Here is a 24,373-nt window from a genome sequence, read left to right on the forward strand (position 1 = left end):
TGGACAAGATACATATGAGCTTTGATCTGAGAAAGGAGGTGCAGTTTATTGCCCCATGAAGCTACTGTGCTGCAAGTGTACAGGAATGATCTACCCACAAAAAGGCAGATTTCTAAAATCATGAGACAATTTTTACCCCACAGGTGACCAGTAAGTGAGCATCACTCATTTTTCTTCAGAAATCGCACACACTGAGTTTACTTATAGCATGACGCTTAATACCATCTAGTGAAAGTGGAATTTCATAAATAACGAGTTCTCAACACTGTGTGAATGATCCTCTGCGGGACCCTCTCAAAATGTTTGGTTTCTCATATCTTGTAAACCCAGAGGGTAAGCACCAAATCGCACCCTATAAAAAATAATATGCACCATTCATTTAAGTGAGGAAAAGGACCTTGGGGGAAAGACTAGGGACTAAACATTTTCTAGTGCTTAGGGTCCCCTACCCCCAGCAGAAGTACAGCATGGGGAGAGGGTCCTGCAGTGTGTTCTACTAGTCTATTATGGGAGCAGATAAATGAATACTGTGCTCCAGATTTCCCATAGCAATTACTTTTGTAACACATGTACAAATGCGCGTTTTAAACCATTCCAATCACTTCCTACCCATATGCTGTTTGAATAGTGAAGAATATTTTCAACAAAGTGGACTGCGTACAGGAAACATTATTATCTCGGTTACAGAAAAAAATCAACCACTACTACATTCCCAGATGTTCCCTATTAATTTTTAGCGAAGTATTTCCACACTTGTTGCAATGTAAATTAAAGATGCTTTAGATTTTCTAATCCTTTTGTACCTATAAGTTTTTAAAAACCCTTAAACATTACAGCTACCTCTGCCCCAACAAAAGAGCCTGTCTTTCACACAAGGAAAAGATTTTCCAAGCAGTTAACTTTAGTAGGAGACATTGCATATAAAATAAACTAATCTCTGAACTCCTAGTGTGTCTTCCCCCAGAGCCTTCATCTACTGTGATAACCATACTTCCTTTAAAGAAGACAGAAATAGAGAAGAAACGTTGCCACTTCCAAATGCTGTGGCCTGTTCTGCCCTCTAGCCAAGCATAACGGATCCTGGAAGACCTTGGGCGGCGGAGAGGAGACAGCGTGTCATGTAATTACCCCGGGTGTAAGGTGGGCAGCTGGCCCTTCGGCGTGCAAACGCAGACGGCGGCATCAGAAATACATAACCCGCGCTAGCCGCCGCGGAGCTCCCCGAGAGGCGAGGGAGCCCTTCCGCGGGGGAGGTTGGAGGCCTGATGCCGCTGGCCTCGCGGAGCCTTTCGGCGTTGTCCATACTGATGAGCTGGGCTGACACAGGAAGGCAGAGCAAAGGAGGGGCAGAGGAGGCGCGGAGGCAGGCGGCAGAGCCGCGCACCCGGCTTTGACGTCGCCCGGCTGCGGCTAGCAGCTCGCGCTCTCAGCACGTAGCGCACAACGTGACCACACACAGCCTTCCTCCCCGGCAGCCCAGCAGCCCAGCAGCCCGGCAGCCGGTCCGCCTGCGCTCCGCGCTCGCCGCTTCGCCCTCCTCCTCTTCCTCCTTCTCCTCCTTCTCCTCCTCCCTCCTTTCGCCTCCGCGGCGCGCATCTCCGCGCACACCCAGGGATCCCGGCCGGCGTCGAGCCCCGGGCGCCCAGCAGCCCAGCCAGGGCACCTCTGCCGCAGCAGCGGCCCGAGCGGACGCCACGCAGCCGGGTGCCCTCCGCAGGCGGCCGCTCCCGCGTTCACCTCTGGATGCCACCACTATGTTAGCTCAAGCGGGGAACCCCTTCTGCGGCTCCCTCCTCTAAACTCCCGCCTGTCCCGACCGCCCCCACCCCCTCCACCTGGCGGGGGCGGCGCGGAAGCGAAGAGGACGCGCGCAGTGCCGGTGGGCGCGCGTAGACGTGTGTGCGGATCGGGTATTTGCTTGGCTTTCTCCCTCTCTTGCAAGTGGCGGTGCTGGACTCTGCTTTCGGCTCCGGGAATTGGTGCGGCCGGCCAGAGCACCTCTACGCTGGCGGGGCGCTAAAGGCTATTTTGGAGACCGGTGGCGGTGGCGGCGGCAGCTGTGGCTGGTGTGCCCAAGCGAGCTCCAGACGCACACTCCGCTCCCTGTTGGACCCTTTCCTCCTCCTCCTTCCCTCTCCTCCCTTCCCTCTTCCCCACCCCCGTTCCCCTAGCCCCACTCCTCCTCTTCCTCCTCCTCCTCTTCCTCCTCTCCCTGTTCGGCGATGAGAGTCTGTATCGTGTAACAGGATTGGCGTTGCAATGGCAACTGATGGAATGGGGGAAGGCAAGACAGCAGGGCTGGGGGCTTCGGACTGCGGGCGGGCGGGCCGCTGTCGCCGCTTGACGCCCCTCCGGGGACCTTCGCGAGTTACTTTGTAAAGGCGAACCCAGGCAAGAGAGCCCTGCTCGGTGTCCCGGGTCAGAGGCCACTTCCTGCTCCTCGGCTGTCCAAGCCAGGCTCCCACCGCGCGGCACCCCCGGCCCCCTGCCCGCGCCCGCCGCCAGCCCAGCGCGCCGCCGCCGCCGCCGCTGCGGAGACTGGAGCCCGCTTCCCTGAAGAACACTTCGCCTCACAGCTCCCCTTCCCATCACCTCCCCCTGCTCCTCCCCGGCGTCTGCGATTTTCCCAGGCACCCGGTGTGAGTGCGGCGTGCGTGTGAGTGTGTGTCAGGGTATTGTGTTGTGGGAGAGTGTGTGAGTGTGTGTGAGTGTGTGTGTGCATGAGTGTGTGGAGTGCGGGGCTCCTGAGCTCCGCTCGCGGCCGCCGCCGGGGAAGGACAGACGGACGGCGCTTCCTCCTTCGGCGAGCGGTTCCCGGGCACCTCGGCTCGGCCCGGGCGCGAGTGGAGCGCGCCTGGCTGGCCGCCGGCCTCCGGAAGGTCCCGCTGCGTCCCCCCTGGGCTGGATATGTTCATGTTCACGTGAAGATGGATTTACTGTACGGTCTCGTGTGGCTGCTGACAGTCCTCCTGGAGGGGATCACCGGCCAAGGAGTGTACGGTGAGTGGAATCGCGACGCTATCGTGACCTTGTGATTCTTAGGCAAGATAGGCTGGTGAGCGAAAATGCACGACTCGCGCCGTTCTGGGGCCCCTCCCGGCGTGGCATTTGATTTACACTTCATCACGTTATTGGGAGCGATAAGGAGGCAGCGAGCGCGCTGCGGATTGGGCTGTGAGCCGCTCCCCCGGCGCCTGGGCTCCGGCTCGGAGTTGGGTCTAGCTGGCAGCAACGCACTCGTGCGAACGAGTGGCTTTGCACTTGATTTATCCCCGCGGGGAATCCGAGCTCCAGCAGTCTTTGATTTAATAATGGTTTGGCTCCTTGCATGCCACGGTGGCGGTGCCGCGGTTTCCCCCCACCCCTTCAGGGAAGCTTCCAGTGTGACCCCGTGAGTCTCTCCACCCCTCTCCGCCCCACGCCGCCTCCTCCTCTCCACCTTTTCCTTTTTCTGTGAATGCCTACATGCCTTGATTTTCCGGCTCAGGAAGTGGGGTGACAGTTGAGTTGCGTTCTGCACCAGCCGTTGCCATGAGCACTGACTTGGGGAGGGGAAAATAGCAGACAAGATTCTCGGTGCCAGACACAATTAAGGGACATGTTTGTGTGAATGGATGAGCAAATGCATGAATGAACGGACTGCTAAGTCCGCGCGTCTGGGTTCCAGGGCAGGACACCAGCTCGCAGCAGCGGGAACACAATCTCATCTCCCTTCTGGAAAACCCAGATTTAGGTTTAGGAACTAGAGAAGGGCAAGTTTGTTAATTAGGAGGTTTTGAAGTCCTCAAAAGCAAATTCAGGTTATTTTGCCTGTCAGCAGTTGGCACCCTTAGCTTTCAGTATTGAAACACACACACACACACACACACACACACACATCCAGGTCATGTTTAACAGTGGACTAAAGTGTAAGTCTTTTCTTGGAACAAGCAGGTGGTGCCCAAAAATAACTTCCGTGTTTTTGAGGTCTGGTGGGAGGTTAGAGGTGCACACCTTGAGGGGACATCAAGCCAAGACCCGCCCACAGCCAATCCCACCCCTCGCCCCTGAGTTAGTGTCCGCAGAATGTGTGCTGAAAATCCAGGCCACTTGCCCTTGGTTTCACTCAGGTGTTTGGACTCTGGTGCTGCAGGACTAAGTCAGTGGCTGACCCAGAGCAAAAAGGAATGAATATTTGTGGAAGTGTCAGAGCTTTCCCTGCAGACCCTAGAACTGACTGCAAAGTGGACACAGGTGCCAGTGAATCCTGAGTCCTCAAACTCTCTGGGAACGGAGTGCACAGTGGGTGGGTGTTTGGGGATGAATGCCACAAACCCAGCCTTTACTCTGTCCACTGTGTTCTGTCCAGGGCTGAACAGTGCTGAGGTGAGCTCTGGTACCCACTGCACTCCATCTGCTCCTCCCCTTTCCTGTGTTTCTAGCTCCCTTCTTGGCTTCCAAGAAACCTTCACTTTTTCCCACCTCTAAGGATTGGAATGTCCCCTCTCCCACCCCCTCCTTCCCAAATGAATGACAACTGTCTGGTGGTGGTGATGGCTGTGGTATTGAGGGGGGAAGTGTGTATGAGAGAGATGCTGAGTCTCCTGGCAGACCTCAAGGTTTGACTGAGAACAGGAGGTGGGGCCTGAAAAGGGTAGGAATGAACTTAGTGCTTTTGTGACTATCCTGGACCCTGGTGCCCTCTGAATGGCTGAGAAAAATGGGGATTCTAGCGATGTGGGAATGCTGGAGATAAAGCCTTCTCAATGGGCTCCTCCTGAGGATGGGAGAGTCTGAATTCTTCTCATCCCATGCCCAACTCTGTATTCCTCTCTCATTGATTCAGATCATCTTAGCTAAAAGGAATTTTTTGTTCTAGTGTGTTTTTCAAATTTGTGTATATGCATGTGTGGAAGGTATGTGTGTGTGACGGGGTGATGAGAAGTGAGAAAGGTTGGGGGCATGGGGAGACAGTGGGACATTGCTGAAACTATCTAGATCAGAAGGGCATGGTTCCATTTTCCTGTCACTTTTTGTCATTCAGATTATTTGTCCTGGCAAGTCTCAAATTGGGTAGTGGAAAAGGGTAAGATCTGGTAGTGAAGACAAATAGGAAACAATTGCATTAAAATAATCCTGTGTTTATGTCTGTTAACAGTAAACAAGGAGGCAGTTCCACTACTGAGCTGATGATTGTGATGAAGGTGGGGGTCTTTTTCATTTAGTTTTTGTTTTTAGATTGATGTGGTTATTAGTCATATAGCTAGGGATAGAATTGCTTTTGTGTGAAAAATATTAATCAGTATTCCTGGCCATCACAGCTATGAGATGGGTTAAAAATTACATATTACTTTTCAGATATGTGTTACCTGTCACAGAAGTTAGGTTATCAAAGAAGATTAGGCCCCTAATCTTCAGCATTAGCATCGCCCTGGAACTTGTTTGAAGTGCACATTTTTGGGCCTCTCTGAGACTTTCCAAATTAGGAATTGAGAGTGGAGGGCCCAGTGGTTTGTGCTCATCACCTCAAGTGATGATTACAGTGGACACTGAAGTTGAGAAACACTGACATAGATTTACAGTTTCATTGCTTTGATTTTGTAAAAAATGAACTTTCTTAACCTAAAGTAGTTTTATTTTTGTTTGTGGAAGCATTTATAAGGAAGAGAACATTTTAAAAATTTATCTAAAAAAGGAATCAATTGTAAAGGACATAGACATAAGATTTAGTGTAAGGTTAAAAAGTGTGTTTTGAACATTTTATATTAATAACTTTGAGAATGATTAATTTAAAAGGCAGGGTTATTATAAACAGAAACTTCAGAAGCCTAGATAGGAATTTTGCTAGCATAAAAATCTGTATTTATTTGCCTGTATTTGCTACATGTAAAGCCATTCATACTACACACAAACTAATATTTCTCAATAGTGTTTTCTAGTAGCGTGGTTCAAGTGGAAACACAAATGATTTTCTAGGTTGCTCAGGCAAAATCACTTCATTGTAGCCTAAAATTGTTTACATGATTTAGAACTGTGTTATTATAAACTTTCTTCCCTGGAATAGCTAGGGTATCCCTTTTCTTCTCTACTTCCTCACTGAAGAACTCTGAGCATGAAATTCAGATTCTATTTTTTAGTGAATTGAGAATATTTGTTGTAACGCATGGATTATTTTCTCTCAAGTATTTTAATCTTCTTCCTGTTATGCCCAATCTGTTTGACAACCATGTGCAATACTTAAGTATAAAAGTTTCTGCTATGGACCTCGGAACTTACTGTCATTATTGGACTATTGCTTAGCAAACTAACTGCACAATAGCTAAGATTTATATATGGTGTCAGAGTTGGATGAGGGAGATTATGTATTAACTGCCTACCTTCCACCAACAATTCTGTCCTATAACTTTTTTTGTAAGTGGGATTTGTACTTTATATTTCTTACATTTTGATATCAGATATAACATCACAGTAATATGAATTATTTGAAAATATTTCTGAAGGAAAGATTGCAAGAAAACCTCTTCATAATAGAATAGCACAAAAAAAAATCCGGGCGCGGTGGCTCAAGCCTGTAATCCCAGCACTTTGGGAGGCCGAGACGGGCGGATCACGAGGTCAGGAGATCGAGACCATCCTGGCTAACACGGTGAAACCCCGTCTCTACTAAAAATACAAAAAAACTAGCCGGGCGAGGTGGCGGGCGCCTGTAGTCCCAGCTACTGGGAGGCTGAGGCAGGAGAATGGCGGGAACCCGGGAGGCGGAGCTTGCAGTGAGCTGAGATCCGGCCACAGCACTCTAGCCCGGGCGACAGAGCAAGACTCCGTCTCAAAAAAAAAAAAAAAAAAAAAAATCATATGAACTAATCATGGCAATTTTAATGGATAATACCCACTTGACATATATATTTGGCAATATAAATCTGTGCATTTAAAAAATTTTACTTCGTTAAGCTATAGGTTTTTGCTTAGTGGATTTTAAAAAGCTATTTCTATTAAAATAATTCTCCCAATTACTCTTGGAATGTTAAAGTTTTGTTTGAATTTTCCTTTTAGCTTAATTAAACACCACTGGATAACAAAAAGTCATTAAATGAACTGGTATCTGGTTTTCACATTATTAATTTTGTTGCACTCACATTTCATTAGATTTAGGATAACTGACTGACATGGCCTTAAGAATTGGAATGTAAAACCTAGCTATCTGTATGCTTATTGAAATACCTAAAGCTAAGTGATCCAACACATTTTCTTCGTTTTGAAAGTTTTCTTTGTAAGTCATTCTATGGTAGTAAGTCATTTGGTTAACTGTGTTTTTTTGAGTTCCTGTTGATAATGACATCATATCAAAATTTATTATTCCTGTAAACTTATCAGCTGACTTGCTAAAGAAAGAAAAATTATTCTGTTGAATTCTGTAGTTTTGCTTCTGGTCATCATGCCTTTAATTTCTAAGGAAGTTATTAAACATTATGAATGCATTAGCACAGACAAATCCCCACTACAAACAAAAAACAAAATACAATTCCAAGTCTGAATAGTTTTATTGGGAACTAAATCAAAAGATGATTTGGAGTCCTGAAATGGTTAATTCACTGTCCAAAAGTAGCTTTCAGAATGCATTAAAAGTAATAAATAGAGTAAGCTTAAGAAACGTGTGAGTATGACAAATTAGCAAGCTATATTAACTCAATTCAGGTAATATCAGTAAATCTCATACAATTTAGGAGTGACACCCCAGGCAGTAGCTGGAGAGAAATGGCTTGGTGGAATTAAGAACAAGGGCATAAGTGATACAAGGCAGCTCTGGAAGGTATTTCAGACGGTAGTTTAGTAGGTTGAATTTGGATGGATAGGAAGGAATAAGAATGACATGGACGATCGGTTGGCCATTACATTCAGTCTCAGGATGTTGCCATTCTTATAGCGAAGTACGTTATCTCAACGTATGTTGATTATGATTTTTGCTCAGATTGGGTTTGGAGAGGCCCTGTGATGAGATACTGCCTTTGACTAAACCATATTTAGGGTATTACTCTGTAGGAAAAGAGGAAGAGATTATTTTAATAAATGCTGTTTAAAAATCAATGTGAAGCTCTATTATATAGCATCAGCTCCAACCTGTTTTTCCTCTTCTCACTCCATTGTCCCTACACACTCATGCACATTCTTATATTGTCACCACCTTGGCCACGATCACGAAAGAAAAGTGACTGGACTGTTCATTGTATCTTGGGATCATTTTTGCCCATTCAAAAATTGTCCTTGTTGGTCATATTACTGAGATTTCACATGCAAAATGGGCAGATTATTTTATATAGTGTTACTTGCTCTTGTCCTATATTTCCCTGGGAAAGCCCCTAAGTGGACTAATAAGTATTTTAGATTGAGCAGGTTGAGCCTAACATATTTTACAATGAATAAGTCAGTTAGGGTGCCAGAGTTTAGACAATTAAGAGTCAGAGATAAAAGTTTAGAGATGAAATAATTCTGGTGAATAGATGTCACAAGAGAAATTCTAGGAAGGCATTTTTCAAGATCTTGATTTCTTTGCTTAATTTTATTATCTTTGGTTATGCTTCTTTATACTTACATTTTACCAAGATTTTTATTTTTGTTTTATAGTTGTAAAATACCTTAAACCCTGCTGGAGAAGAAGGGTACAAATAAACTTTTCTGAAAGGAAGTGCTCTGTATTTTTTTAAAACTTACTATTTTAATGTAACTGCAGTAGGGCTCATGGGGATGGGATTATAGCATAAGCCTGTGAGTTCAATTATATTTTATTAAGACATTGTCAGGAACCATGGTTTGGAGTTGTGTTCCAGGTATAGAGGTGATTCATCACTCATATTCTCTGACTTGGTCCCCATGCTTTGAGAAGAGTCTTGCAAAGGTTGGGCTCAAGGTTTGTAATCTACAAAGGCAACAGCAAACAGCCAGATACGGTCCTACTCTGGGAACTGAGCTCGAGAGCTTGTGCTTTTTGGTAGCTCAGATTACCTTAGGGAATGTGCAGTCATCTCAGTTAAATAAGAGGAACTCTTCCTTAGGCTCCCTTTTGGCTGTTTTGGAAGGATATGCAAAGTTTATTGCATACATTTAAAGTATGAATAGAGTGAACATTTTTAGCTTCTTTGTAATTGACAGTAACTTAATGGTCCCACAAAATAACTTTTGTTTCTTTGCTTCAGTGACTGTTAGTGTAAACACTATATTACTTAGAGCAAACAATAAAATATTGCATTCTATATCTTATCTTTATTTTCAAATCCAATTAATAGTCTTTTGGCCCTGTAAAATCATAAAACTGGAAGTGAGAAGAGACTTTAAGATGTCATTAAATCATCTCACTAATTCAAGACACAGTGATTTTTTATCATTATATCAGGCAGATGGAGGTCCTACATTGTTTGTGAAACTTATTTTTTCCAGGGTTCAGTCGTATTCATTAGATGGATTTGTTTTTCACAAACTACTAAAATATCTTATTAAAATAATCTCATATTAAAATAATAGGGCATTTACTTTGTTATTTCCATTTTATATCAGTGCAATTCCATTTTCTTTTCTAACTATACCACCTTGCACAGATCCCATTTCAGCTTTTCTGTATCAGTTTCTTGCTACTTTTCCAAGACACTATGCCATTTCTAATCTTATGTTTTTAAACACTATTTCTTTTCCTGTTGATTTCATTGATTGACTTGAGTAAGATCTACGCTTTTTTTTCAACATCCAAATCATATATTCCCTAGGAATTACAGAATAGGATTTCAACTATTATAAACACATTTTTGGCTATTACACATTTACTACAAAGTTATTTAAATACATACTATGGTATGATGAAAGGCATTAGAAATTATGATGTAACTTACTCTTTCTGTCTCTACAACTTTGCATAAACAGGAACCTCAGTTTCTTGCTGTTCCTGCTCAACTCTATATTAAGGACTGTTGTGTGGCTGATATTTGGGGTCATGTATATGACATATTACAGTATCTTCAAGCAGTATATTTTTTGTCTTGTTTTGTTGTAATGTGAATGGTGGAAATAAAAATAATCAAGTGATCCTGTAGAAGGGGAAACATGTCTTCCTGAAAGAGGAAGGGTTTGTTCACAGCTAGGCGTCTCAAAGTCTTAATGGACAGCACAAAAGGCAACTGAGATCTGAAGGAGGTGAGTAGGAAGTAAAGGCTTTTAGAAAAATGTATCTACCCTTTAAATAATGGCAAAACAGCAAAAGCATATATTTTTATTTGAAGCCACTAGAACTTTGTTGTAGTGCATCAGAGTGAAAAGAAAAAATGTCTGCTGTCTGCCTGAAGAAAGACCATCTTAAGGGAGATTCTTCTGGTGCCCTGAAAGGAAAGGATGAGGGGATAAAGGGCTCTTAATGGGCCTGTGGTCACTCTGAACCAGATTATTCTTCTCGCTGAAGAATTGTGGGATTTGGGAACACACGGAAAGGTTGGGTACAGATTGAGCACTGGAGCATTCCGTCTTTTACTCAAAATACTAGAGGAAGATGTGCTGCTTTTCAGAAGTGGTGACCAGTGAGAATTCCCCACACAAATTCTAGACTGACTTAAGTTCAGTTCTCATAAATTCAGTCAGCTAATTAATGTGTAACTGCTGTGGAAGATGCATGTAGCTATGTAGTAAGGTCTGTAAAATCAAAGACGTTATGCATTAATCCAGGAGATAAAAACAAATAGAAAAACAAATAAAATAAGGCTATGAGAAATACACAAATGTGTGTACCTAGATCAGAGAGAGGAATTACATTTCCTATTGTGGTTGGAGAAAACTTGGAAAAGCTTGTAACACGTAAGACTTGAAAGTGGGTTGGCATAACACAGATAAAGAAGGAAGAAGGGGCATTGCTATAGCATGGATTCTAGCTGGAGGAATAGTGGTACAGAAAGAAAAGTAGTCCTGGAATGGGTATGTGATAAAGCTTCAGCAATTTCTTTAAAGTTTACCCCAACTAGAAAGATGTATCTGTCCTTTAATCTATGTAATCATACAATTCTATTGTATGAAACTCTGGAACTTGCTCAGATATATATGTCCATCAAGATTCTGAAGTGGTGTGTGTTAAATGTGCGAAGCTAACTGACCATTTCTTCAGAAGATAGGAGAGTTATCTTCAAAGTTCCTGTGGGGGCAACTCCTCTTGGAGGTAAACTCAAAGACTTTTTAAAGTCTTTTTAGAGTGCTAAAAAGAAGTGCTGTTTAGCAGCAGCAGACTATGGGTCCAGAATGACTTAAAAAATCATTTTGTTCTTTACGAATGTACAGCCACTGAGATGAAGGCATTGCCCTTGTGAAAAGAGAGGTATATGCTTTCATTATTGTTTTTTATTACTGTGCCAGGCAGCGTGATGTAGTTGAAAACTTGGGTAACTTGGGCTTTCTTCTTGTTCAGCTGCTGCTTTACTGTGTTACCTCAGGCAAAATTCTTAATCTCTATCCCTCAGTTTCCACATCTAATAAACTCTTCGGAGAGTGTGCTGATGAATAGCAGAAATGTAGATATTAGCAAGAATAAGAAAGTACAGCTGCTTTTTTTTTTTTTGAAAAGGAGTCTCGCTCTGTTGCCCAGGCTGAAGTGCAGTGGTACGATCTTGGCTCACTGCAAGCTCCACCTCCCGAGTTCACGCCATTCTCCTGCCTCAGCCTCCCGAGTTCCTGGGACTACAGGCGCCCACCACCATGCCCGGCTAATTTGTTTTGTTTTGTTTTGTTTTGTAGTTTTTCAGTAGAGATGGGGTTTCACCCTGTTAGCCAGGATGGTCTCGATCTCCTGACCTCGTGATCCGCCCGCCTTGGCCTCCCAAAGTGCTGGGATTACAGGCGTGAGCCACCGCGCTTGGCCTGCATTTTTATATCTGGAGTAGAAGCGGGAAGGGAGCATGGAGAGTTTCCCTTCTGTTCTTAAAAATCTACACTTAGATGCTCTAGCAATTGAACCTCATAATAGGACTGTCATTTAGTTTTTAGAGCAGAATAAGAAGCTAGGAGGTAACAGAGACCAAGTAATTTTTTTTCTGGAAAAATATATTCTGGTTGTGTCAGTCTAGTGGAAAATGACCGAAATTGAGTATTTTTAAACACTGTATTATAAATATGTGCATGAAAATGTGATTTGATATTGTATTTCGATGCATGTGTAGTTTATATTGTTCCTTATGCTGGTCTCCCTTTCTCAATCCACATAACCCAGGAGTTTCTCCTTCTTCTCCTTAATGGTGGTGGTTAGCAAGGAGCTGGCATCCCCCATTCATTTAAGGGCTCCAGAGAACATTAGTGCATCCTAAACCTTATGGTCATGCGTAAATTCATGCTTATATAAATCTATAAGTGTGTTCAAATACATGTATCTATCTTGTTTTTGAATCAAGGAGCAAGAATATTCTTAATATTCTTCATTTCAAGACTAATTGAAAAATATGAGTATATAAAAGTCAGCCATCCAATTGGAAAAAAGTAACCTACTTATAAGAATACTTATAATTGGTAGTTAATACATTAAAAACAGAAAATGAGGATAAACCATTAAATGGGGTCATCACACAATTACCGCGTAACATCTTCTAGGTTTGATCCAGAGGTAACCAGAATTGGCGTTTCCTACCCAGTCACCTAATCGTTTAAAACATCTTTAAATTAGAATTAACTGAAAAGGCTGAGTGGGACTTTACTCACCATTAAACTGTAACAGCCACATACCTAAGAAAGCATTTTATACATGATGCATTTTCGTTTTCTTTGGCAAACACTTTCTATTTTTGGAAGGTGGAAGGTAGTTCACTTCCATATTCTCTATTCATATAATTAACTAGATGGCTGTAATTGCTTAATTCAATTATTCTTCTTCATGTCTGAGTATTAACTCAATATTAGTCGAATATATTGGTCAAGTATCTCTTTAACCAAATAGAAGGCAGTCTTTACTCAGGACTGTGAAAGACAACAAAAATTGTTAGTTGAGAAGATTTTTCCCATTATGTGAAATGAGCTGTATTGACTTTGCTAAACAAATCACCTTAAGCAAAGACACACAGTACTCTGTAATATGGACAGATATAACTCCCAAGTCATTTCACAGTTATCCGTCTAATTTGGTATCTTAGAATGAGTGAAGTTATTATCAAGAGTTGGCATAGTTAATGTTTTTATTTCAGTTCTGAACTTGTTCCTTGTTTTTCATGGGTTACTCTACACCGTTGTTGTGATTCTGTCTCATCCTTTGAGTAACTTACATTTTTCATTTGGTTCATGTTTCACACTGGTTTGTACCACCTGTGCAACAGAGATGCTATATTCATTTTAGAGTTTTAGGTCTTAGTCCCAATCAATCAAAGCTCAACCTTTGACTAATTTTTTTCCTCCTTTGTTGTGCATAGATTCATCTAAATATACTTGTCTAAGGAAGTGCAACCCTTTTCCATTATGACCATTCCCTACAATATTATAAACTACATAATGACATCATTACTGTGAAAATCGGGGTTTAGAAACCTCCCAGTCTTTCCCCAAGACAAGAATAACTCCCAGTGCACTGCAGCCTGAAATAATCTGTCTTGTTTCTCAGAGACTGCTTATTCTCTGATTATTTCCTGTGCGTCACTATCAAACATCCCTCCAATTGCAGCAGCTGGGGTGAAAAGTGGCCTCCTTGCTTCCTGTGATTTTGCAGCTGAACTCTATGATCATGATGTCTTTTTGATTAATATTTCAAAAAGTATTTAAGTTTTTTATTTTCTGTCGTCATTGATACTAATTTATTAATGCCTTACCTCTCTAAGCTTACTTATGCAAAGAAGTACTTTGACAACCCTTATGTTTAACCACCTCTCCTCTTCCAGAGAGAGCTAAAGAAGATACACACACACACAGAGGCACATGTGCATATGCATACACACACATTCATAATACAAATATATATTTGTATATAGAGTATTGGCATTTATACTATAAAAATAAATACTACATGTTCAAGTAGAAATCTATTAACTATGTTAAGAGTATATAAGTGTGTGTGTGTGTGTGTGTGTATTCAACAATGCTTGGAATAGTAGCTAAATTTTATTTAGGCTAATCCCAAGAAACTGGGTATTTTTCCCACTTCTCTTGCAAAGCTAACTCTAACTCAGTACTGGCAGCAGAGTATGCAGTCTCTCACCTAATACTTAGTTTGTATTTAAATATTTGTGATACATTCATGTTTCTTTTGTTCATGGGTTTACAAAATTACCTTTAGAAACTGCGATTACTGGCCGAGCGCGGTGGCTCACGCCTGTAATCCCAGCACTTTGAGAGGCCGAGGCAGGCAGAGTGGCTGAAGTCAGGAGCTTGAGACCAGCCTGCCCAATATGGCGAAACCCCGTCTCTACTAAAAATACAAAAAATTAGCTGGGCGTGGTGGCGCGTGCCTGCAATCCCAACTACTCAGGAGTCTGAGGCAGGAGAATTGCTTGAACCCGAGAGGCAGAGGATGCACCACTGTACTCCATCCTGGGCGACAAGAGCGAAACCCTGTCTCAAAAAAAAAAAAAAAAAAAATAGAAACTCCAATCACTTTTCTTTTTTGCAGTTGACAAAAGAGAAGTATTTCTTAGCTGCCTAACAGCAATGCGTGTGCAGTTTATTTCACCTGCATTACAATAATGTATATATTTGAAGCTTAGCATCACTTGTATATTCAGAAGACCATCCCTGCCATTCTACTAATCAGGCCTTTAAGTTGTATTTTCTTCTTTATAAGTGAGCTTTTAGTGCACCAGCATGTCTATATTCATGTCTGGATTCTAAAATACCTGCACAAACAAAACTTACGCAACTTGGATTATCTCTCATCTTTTTTCACCTATAATTGAAAAATAATTAAAGATGAGATATAGTATTTTTTCATAAAATAATTGCCATTTATCAAGTGCCTACTGTATGCCACACCTTGTATTAGAAGTTTTATAGACATTATGCCATACTCTAATCTTTGTATGCGATGGATACAAAATCTGAAATTCATGAAGTTTAAATAACCACCATATAGTTACTGGTGGCTGAATTTGGAATCAAATATGAAATGTATGTAAAAATAAATACTTGTATACATATTTATTTATATTATTAAAATTATATTCAGATGGGTGTGCTTATACTTTAATGAAATCATCAAAGTTAGGTAGCTCACGTTGGGCCATGCATGAAAATTATCTCAAGCAGTATATACTTGAAATGCAGCTTGGGTAATACATTTTAGCTTGTCACATGAGAAGTATATATAGGTAGCTAATGTCAGCACTTTATACCATACAGTTTTATTTCTTAGAAAAGAAAGATGTGATTTATAATTCTTTTTTCTTTTCAGAATTGAAATGCCCACACTGAGGACTCTCTCTCATATAATTTATTTTTGGAATGATACGATATTTTAAGCTTATTCATAATTGGTAACCTCTAAAAATGAAGAAATGGTTCTACTACATATTCTGCAGAAGTAGTTATATTCCTCCATGTACAATACAATAGTAGGTATGTGCTTATAAAAAATAACCGTTGTCAGGTGTACTACTTTATTTCTCCCTAGGCTGATTAACAATCACTGGCCTTGGAAAGACTGATAGTTAAATGTCATATTTGGCCTAATTTTGTTGAGCTGCCTCCGGGTATTGCTTGGGCATTTTTCGCACAGAGTTAATTGAGGAGACTCTATCAGTGGATTTCTTTTCTTGAAAATCTTGTGTGTTCAAGAGGACAGTTGATTGCGAGCTCTGCCCTTCTCTTAGCTGACAGAGTTCCTCAAACCCCAAAGCTTACAAATTAGTGCAGTTTAGTGATTTGTTTTAGGCTTTTAGCTACAGTATTTACCACTATAAAAGTCATTTTTCCTATGCTTTTTGAATGCTGTTATTGTGTCCTATAGTATAACCCTGTATCATTGTGGCTATTGTGTGATTGATACAGGAACTGCTTCAATAGGAAACCATTTCAAGAGAGAACAGGAAAGGTATTATATTCAGCTGTAGTGCCATGCATTTCTAAGCAGCTGATGTTTTCTTTAACTGATAAACATCCCCTCTCAAATTTTCAGAGGCAATTGAGTCTTTAGAACTTTAACTCTTAATTCAGTCTGGCTCCAAGAGCGCTGCCCTGAAATTCATTATACATTCACATTTTACAATTGGGAATTCATTAATTCTGTAGCATAACTGTTGTTATTGTATTTCAAAGCCAGATCACTTCTTAAAAAAAAAAAAAAAAAAAAAGCATGGAGAAGCACTGATTTTGTGAATTCCTTCTTTAAACAATGACTTCCTAATATCTGACCAAATACTTGAAACTAATGGGATATGACTTTTTGCACACTGGAAATAGTGCTAATGTTAAATAGTGGAGCCATCATGCATTTTGTAACCAAAAATTTCAAATTAAACTGGAAGCCTTTGTAAAGGGCAGAGTAAAAGATGAGTCAAATCCAAGTTCATAAGAGTTTAATAGATTTCATGTTTTTACAATTTACACATTTAGTTCTATATTTGGGAGTACTCATAGAATATAGTACACCTTTTTAAAATCTTTCTCTGCTTCCAATTCTTGCATGTTGTGATATATTAGATGCATACTCTATTTTGAGTGAGAGTGGGTAGTGACTTCATAATTGAGGTACACACTTATACACCTAAGATTTAAGTACATCTGTATGTTGTGCTTTATCATTTAATTTTACCAACAATAATTAAATAATATCCATGAAAGGTGGAATAGAGTTTCTTAAATAAAGTAAAAGGTAAAATATCTTATGAACCTAAAAATGCCATTTAAATGTCTTTGGCTGTGACGAAAACTAATTTAGACTTTCTTAAGACAGTTCTAAGTTTGTTCTAAGAATATTTTTAGCGGCTTAACTATTGACTGCTTCTCATTCATTTTACATAGTTGTCACCCTCTCAACAATTATTATGACATTTCAGAGGTTTTCACAGTATTAATGAAAGACTCAGCATTTCTACGGATGGAAGGTTATTTATAAAGCAAATAATGAAAATAGTAAAGCAGAATTTCAACCTACTATTTTGCTCTGCTCTGGGGATTAGATTTGAAGTTGCATGGGTAGGAGCAAATGTGTTAGCCTGGTCATGATCTTAGCCTAGAGAAATAGGAATAAATTTATTGACATAGCAGGGTGATAGGAGGCTTTCATGTCATGAGGATTAATAAGATAGATCAAGGCAGAATGCAGTGTGTGCATGTCATAGATTGACTTCTCCAGGAAACCAACCCCAAGTGGAAGGTTTACACGAAGGTGGTTTATTAGAGAGTGATGTTGGGAAGAACACCTGTAACGGAAGCAGGGGGCCTGGGTAGAGCAGAGGGAGAAGGTGAACTCTGATTCACTTGCAGCAGAGTCCTAGGCTGAGTGCATGGGATGCTGTAGAGTTGGGATGGACCTTCAGGGATATTCCAAATAGAAAAATAATTCTGTCTACTCCCTTTTCTACCAGTCCTTGGACGTGGGTTGCCCCTGGGGCAGAGCCACTATATTTGGGTTAGGCAGCTCCCTTTGGTGAAAGGGAAATTCTGGGAGGAACTCAGTTGTGAGCAGCCACCAGTTAACACTCTCGGAAGTTGGGAGAGTGGATGTCTTCTTCATGCAGAAGGAGTTCTGGATGTTACATCCCATCTTAGACCACTTGTGTTGCTCATATCTGCTTGCTTATCCTATTTGAGAACTGGACCCTCAGGAGCTGGCCTTTTATCTGAAGGAAACTTACAAAAGAGGATGGTTAGTGGGACAAACGTCAGCCCCTACGTCTGGTCTCAGAACCATGTCTGATACTCATCATTCCCCCCTTTCTACTACTTCTTCTAGATACCCATTACCCTCAACTAGCAATTCTAAAGGACTAGATTGTGAACTTGGCGAAGTGACCTGAAGGACCTAAGATCCTGGTCCCCAAGATCTTCTCAGGTCACAGCTGATGCATTTATTGCTTTTCTACCAGAACTAGGTAGGGGAGCATCAACACATACTTACATGAGTCACTGGGGTGCCAGAGGTCGTCTCCCCTGCTCATGTTACATTAACAGCAGCCTTGCCTCCTCCAGACAATCAGGATTTATTATCCCTGCCTGAAAAGTGACTTTGTCCTTTGCCTGCTTGTCTTTTGCATAAGGAACCCAAATAAACAGGTGACAGCTGTCACAGGAGTTTGAGACTCTTGCTGTTGTCCCTAAGAAAAGTGTTCCTCCTCTGGGAACCAATACATGTTAGCCATAGAGGCCCTGTAATTCTGGGGACAGGAAGTACAGATACCCTACATATGTCGTGGGAGTGAAGATAACTGAGGACACTACACCGCCTCCTCTTGGCTCTTGGACCTATGTATTCTACCTACTGCTACATATAATAGTCATTATGTGACACAGCTACATATAATATTCATTAATTTAGGACTGTGTCATATCCAGCAAATGTGGGGTCCAAGTCTTTAAGTGCATCATCTCCAAGCTGCTGTATTAATGCTGCTCCTTCAAAAGAGTGTTCTATTAGATGATGTGGCAGAACCAGTAGATTCCATGATCATTGCAGCACCTTCTTTTCTGTTCAGTGGATCCCTTTGTTTAGCACAGTGTTAGGAGAGATCCCCTTTTGGGTATATCACATATTCTGAAACCTCTTATATTGATGTGTTTTATGGGGCACTGTAGGCACAAGGTAAGTGTCAGTTCCAATCAAGATGAATTTCTAATCTTTCATTTGTAAGTGGAGTCCACTGTACTCAATTTCTACCAAATGCCTAGTTAGTTTCCTTGAGGAATGGGGTACATCGGAGTTCCTCCTGCTGGCAGGTTGGACATTTAACTGCAACATTAGCTAGGTCAACGCTGATGAATGGAAGATTTTGCTATTCAGTATTTGGATAATGTCCATACTTTTCACTATGGCTTCTTCCTTTTTGTGTCTATTGATGCAACATTGGAGTAGCGATGGCAAGCTGGCTAATGTCAATAAATCAAGTTATTGCGTATTCTGATTCCAATTACTATTGCTCTGTAACAACCCACCCCGACTTTGTGGTGTAAAACACTCCCTTTATTGTATTCATGGATTCTGTGGCCAAAGAATTTATACGAGGGATATTCAGAATGGCTTATCTTTGCCCCATAATTTTTGAGCCCCTACCTGGGAAGACTTGAAGATGGAGGATGACTTGACATCCGGAGGCTGGAATCATCTGCCGGCATCTTCACTAACACATGTGATAGTTGAGACTGTGGCTGATAGCCGGGACTTTGGCTGAATTGGAAGGTGGAACACTTACATGTTACCTCTCCATATGAACTCTCGCATAGTTTGGGTTTTCTTACAGCATGGTGTCAGGATTCTAAGAGTAAGTATCCTGAAAAGGTACAAAGGATTGCTTTGAATTTTGCCTTGGAAGTTACATGCGTCAATTATGTGGCGCTCTATTGTTTGAAGCAAAGACAAAGGTCCACTCAGGTTGAAAGAAAGGGATTATAGATCCCACCTCTTTACACCTCTTTATGGGAATAGTGTTAAGTTGACATTTAATGGAGGACTTGGAGAATTGGAGAAATTGTTGTGGCCTTTTTAAAAGAATACAGTCTACCACATGCCTCTTTTATGGTGGATGCTCTCTGGGGGACAATTACATGGTCTACAAATATGTCTCTACTTTGTGCCCACTCCCATAGGAGGTACCTTTGCATGCCTGTTTTTCTGAGTTATTGTTGCCGTTTTTCTGTCACTTCTCTTTGCAGGCCTCCAGCCAACAATCAGCCAAGTTATTCACTGCTGCCAATAAGACTATGTTTATTTTTACTGCAGCCACTTCTCTTCCCATACAACATGTATGGTCTCTGAAGCTCTACCCCATTGGGAATATTTTCTGTCATTGCACTCTTTGAAGGCACCCATTAGTGGGGCTGCAGGGCAGGTGCAGTACCTTTTTGGTTTATACCACACATGGAGCTAACTGATCTGTGAACCTGTCTTGAACTTGGTGGTTAGAAAGGACTGCCCATGCAGTCATAGGGATGAGTTGAGGGAAATGAGGCAGTGCAACAGGAAAGATGGAGGGGGTTGCCATTTCTGCATGTAGCTTACTTGGGCTTTCTCTGTCTACTTGTGCTCAGTCCCAAATGTATCATTTTTATTTAATAATGGATTGCTACAGGACCTACTTGATCTTATGACTTGGCTGACAAAACCTAGTTATAATGGACATTTTTGGCACCATGGTCTCTTAATTGCCTATTTTCAGGCATTCTGCCTAAGTAAGTTCCCAGCAGTACACCATAAACTGTTTGTCAAGTGATTCGTAATTCTGTGTTGCAAATGGCACAGGCTTGCTGAAAAACCTTCAGTGGCTAACATTGTGATTTTCCTACAGGGACTTCCTGTAGACTTTACATGTTGCTTGTCACACCAAAGATACTTCTAATATCGTGGGGTATTTGGGGTTATATGGTCTAAGCGAGGAATTAATTCTTCAGTTGAATCTGTACCTCCTCTGAAGTCTTTAACTGCCCTAAGCCCCAGTCCAAGCCAGCATCCTTCTGTGGCCCTGGTAAATAGGTCAGAATAGTATTCCCGGCATGGACTGTGTTCTCTCTTAGATCTAAAGTGTTCTGTTATGGATTGTGCTACCTTCTTATTGATAGGGAAAGTGAGCTAATTTGTTCTTTTTTGGAAGGTTGCCCTTTATTTTGGAATGTGCATCAATTTGTCTTTTTTTTTGGAAAGATTGTCTTTCCATGACTCAGGCCATAGACTCCTACAACTCACTGAGGAGGTGTCTATTTTCCATCCTCTGAGCGCATGTCTTACCCAGACTTCCAAAGTACTTGCCACTTTTTGCTTATTTGGTTCTCTTACAGGATGTCACTGATATTATATAGGGGGCCAGGATAATGTTCTTTCTAATATCAAATAAATTCACATTCTTTCAGACTATATTTTGGCAGAGGACAGAGAAGTTATTTTAGTCTTGGGTCAGGATGGAAGGTGCATACTGTTATTATGTCCATGTGAATGAGAACTGCTTCTGGTTCACTTTCTTGGTAGAGATGGATAACAGTGTTTTCGCTAGATAATTGCCAGGTACCATGACCTAAAGTTGCATTAATCTGCTGTAGCAAAGATACTGTAACTGGCCAAGCACTGGCAACTGGGGCTTCTACTTGGTTGAATTTCTGTAGTTCAATTCCAGCTTCCAGCATCTATCTGCTTGTTGTATCAACAAAAGTGGTGAATAAAATGAAGGGCACAATGAGGACTGTAAAATGTGCCTCCTTTAAATCTTTAAGAGTGGTACTGATATCTTACGTTGTTTTTAGAATGCAATACTGTCTTTATCCTAGCAACATTATCACACCATTTTCTGGAGTCCTCACCAGGGTGTTATTAAATCCTGTATCCTGGGAGGGTCCTCCCACATCAAAAATGCCTCTCTTATCCAGCATTATATTTCTTCCCATCTTAATCTAGCATCCTTAGAATCAATTCATCTACATACTCCTCTAGCTTCTGCCAGTACTTATTGGCTAAATCTACCTCTTTCAGAGCATAGTCTTTTTTTCTTCTTTTCTCCCTTGGTAATCTTAGCACCTTCATTGCTGGGTTAACTTGTAACTTAACCCTGGTGATGAGTTTGGCTGCCAGTAGGGGAGTTGGGGTATATTCTAAGGGGGAAATACACTGTCTTGATAGGTGGAGATCTCTTCATAACTGGCACTCTCAGTTATTCAACTTTATGTTCCATTCTCTGGTGACCCAGCATCTTCAGAATTGGTTCCAAAGTTGTTCTACTGATTCTACTGGAACATATTGGCTAGGTCCTGTGGCTCTTTTGGACTATTGTCCCTGTCCTCCTTTTGAAGGGTTAGCACTTCAACCAGTTGTGACTTGCCCTTAGTTATTGGCCATTTGGCCAGCAGAGGAGGTAGTGGAAAATCCTGGGTGGGACTTATGTTCTTTTTCAGGGAAGAGTCATCTTCATTGTCTTCAAGCAAGGGGGGAAGCAGGAAGCACTCGTCTCTTAACAGGGAGGAGGAGACTTCTGTAGGCACGTAGTGTCCATGGGAACCTGATGATCAAGATTATTGACTGCGTCAAACCAGATTTTGTTATCTCTAGGCCTCTTTATATTCCCAATTTGCACCTTACTTACTGAAAAGTAGCTAACTTTTCAGGTGAATTCAACCGTATCTAGAGCTTTGCTCTTATAGTTCTCTATCTGAAGCTAAGGAATTTTTACGCTATTTATAGAGGTGAAATTCTTTTTACTCCCTGGGAAGATCTTTGGCCTTAAATTGATGGTTATGTTAGTTTTCTTTTGTTTTTGTATTACCACAAAACTTAGTGGTTTTAAGCAATATTAATTCTCTGTGTAGGTCAGAAGCCTGACATGGGTATCGCTGAGCTAAAATCAAGGGTTCAGCAGAGCTGCATTTCTTTTTGAAAGCTCTAAGGGAGAATCCATTTCCTTCCTCTTCCCAACTTCTACAGCCTGCTTATGTATCTTGGCTCGTGGTCTGTTTGTTCTGTTTCCAAAGCTAACAACATCACATCTCTCTGTGCCTTTCTTCCATCGTCCTGTCTCCCTCTGACTCTCCTCTTCCTCCTCTGTCTTGCACTTTCTGAGACCCTTGAGTACATTGGACCCACCCTGATACTTCAGGATGTCCTCTCTATTTTAAGGTCAGCTGATTGACAGTCTTATCTCCGCTTTGTCATGCAGTCTAACATATTCACAGTTTCCAGGAATTAAGATACGGACTTTTTTTGGCGAGGTTTGGTTTGTTTGTTACTGGTTTATTGCTGCTTACCACAGTAATACATCAGTGTCATTTTCCCATTTTCCACTGGCTTTCTCAAATGCATGGGTAGCCTCCAGAGATAACCATCTAATTTTGTAGTCCTTGTAATTATTACTTCCCCCAACTCTTCAAGCATCAGCATCATTGCACATACCTTCCTCTGGTATATTATTCCAGTTCACCTAGAGAAGACAGAATTACGTAAAGCTCACGAGCAATCTCAGTCATAGATCTCAGCAAAGAACTATTGCTTCCACAGTATTCCCTGGATGAGTGAAATCTATTCTCCTGGAAAAAATCATTGCTATTGTCTTGTTCTTATTTCCTGAGTTTTATTTGTGTGTGTGTGTGTGTGTGTGTGTGTGTTCCATAGAAAATTGATTTTTCTATTTTAGAAGACCTTAACTGTGGAAATTTCACATCTTCTTATGGTGAGAATTATTTCGTGTCCATCTAAGATTCTTATGGGATATTGAGGTTCTACTGGTATAGCATTCACATCCACCAGTGGCTCCATGAATTGGTTTTTGGAAGTTAGTGGTATAAAAATGGAGAGAAGATAGTTTGTCAGACAGTGCTTCAGCCTGAATCTGGCTCAGACTTTCAATTATTTCCCTGTGGTGTGGTAAGAATCTGGGCCACACAGGTCAGTTCGTTAGGGATTTTGAAATCCCAATTTCTGACTCTGAGTTATAGTTCTTACTCATTTTTACTTTTTTGAAAAAATTAAAAGTGATATATTTTCTTTCCACTATTAATTATCAGTTGCTGGATAAATATTTGTGTGTGCCTGAGGGGAGGGGAGCAGTGTTGAAATGATCTTTGCAATTTTAAAAATTACTAAAGAGTTATAAGATACTAATTTTTAATGCAATATCCATTTGCCTGGTTTGCTGATGTTTCACAGTACTTGTTTTAACTCAGGAAATAATTATATAATCCTGAAACTTTAATGAAATTTTAATATCATCTTTATAAGTTTGTTACTTGTGAATCAAAGCTTAGTTCTGTTTCAACACATGTAACTATTATAACTTGAACAAATTAGTATTTTCAGATAAAGGAAACCTACTTTGTAGTTTTCCATCACTGAAGATAGTCTCATTTATATAACATTTAAGAACATTCATGTATTTCTGATACTTTTATTGCTGTTATGTATGTATAGTAAAAGTTCAGGGTTTTCTGTGAATAATTTATAATGTCTATATAAAATTTTGTTCTCAGAAATAATAGATGAGAGGAATATGGGCTGCATATAGGTTTTGTGTAAATAACCTTCTCTATTCCAAAATAATTTCAGATGTTCTGATAGTACTTTATAGCAAAAGAAGATAATAATGCTTTCTAGCAGATAAATATGTTTGACAGCTATTGCTTCTGTATATCCTTTGCTAGTTCTTCCTCTTCTCCTCAATCACAGGTAATCAAGATCCTTATGTTTCTGTCCTTGTCCCTCTTTCTTTTCTCACCACACACCCTCTTGCCTTAGGCAGTTTAAATATCATCCCTGTCTGCCAACTTTTAAACTTATATATCA

At 41.1% G+C, this 24,373-nt stretch overlaps 1 protein-coding gene across 1 annotated transcript in view; it reads left to right on the forward strand.

Moving 5' to 3' along the window:
- Positions 1–2,562: 2,562 nt before the first annotated feature.
- MDGA2 (MAM domain containing glycosylphosphatidylinositol anchor 2) overlaps positions 2,563–24,373 on the forward strand; it is an 825,087-nt gene continuing 803,276 nt past the window's right edge. Inside the window, exon 1 of the mRNA XM_011947064.1 lies at positions 2,563–3,000. Coding sequence (XP_011802454.1) covers positions 2,721–3,000 — 280 coding nt within the window. The 5' untranslated portion in view covers positions 2,563–2,720. The remainder of the gene's footprint in view (positions 3,001–24,373) is intronic.

This window comes from Colobus angolensis, unplaced genomic scaffold, assembly GCF_000951035.1.
Source record: "Colobus angolensis palliatus isolate OR3802 unplaced genomic scaffold, Cang.pa_1.0 Scaffold258, whole genome shotgun sequence".
NCBI lineage: Eukaryota > Metazoa > Chordata > Mammalia > Primates > Cercopithecidae > Colobus > Colobus angolensis.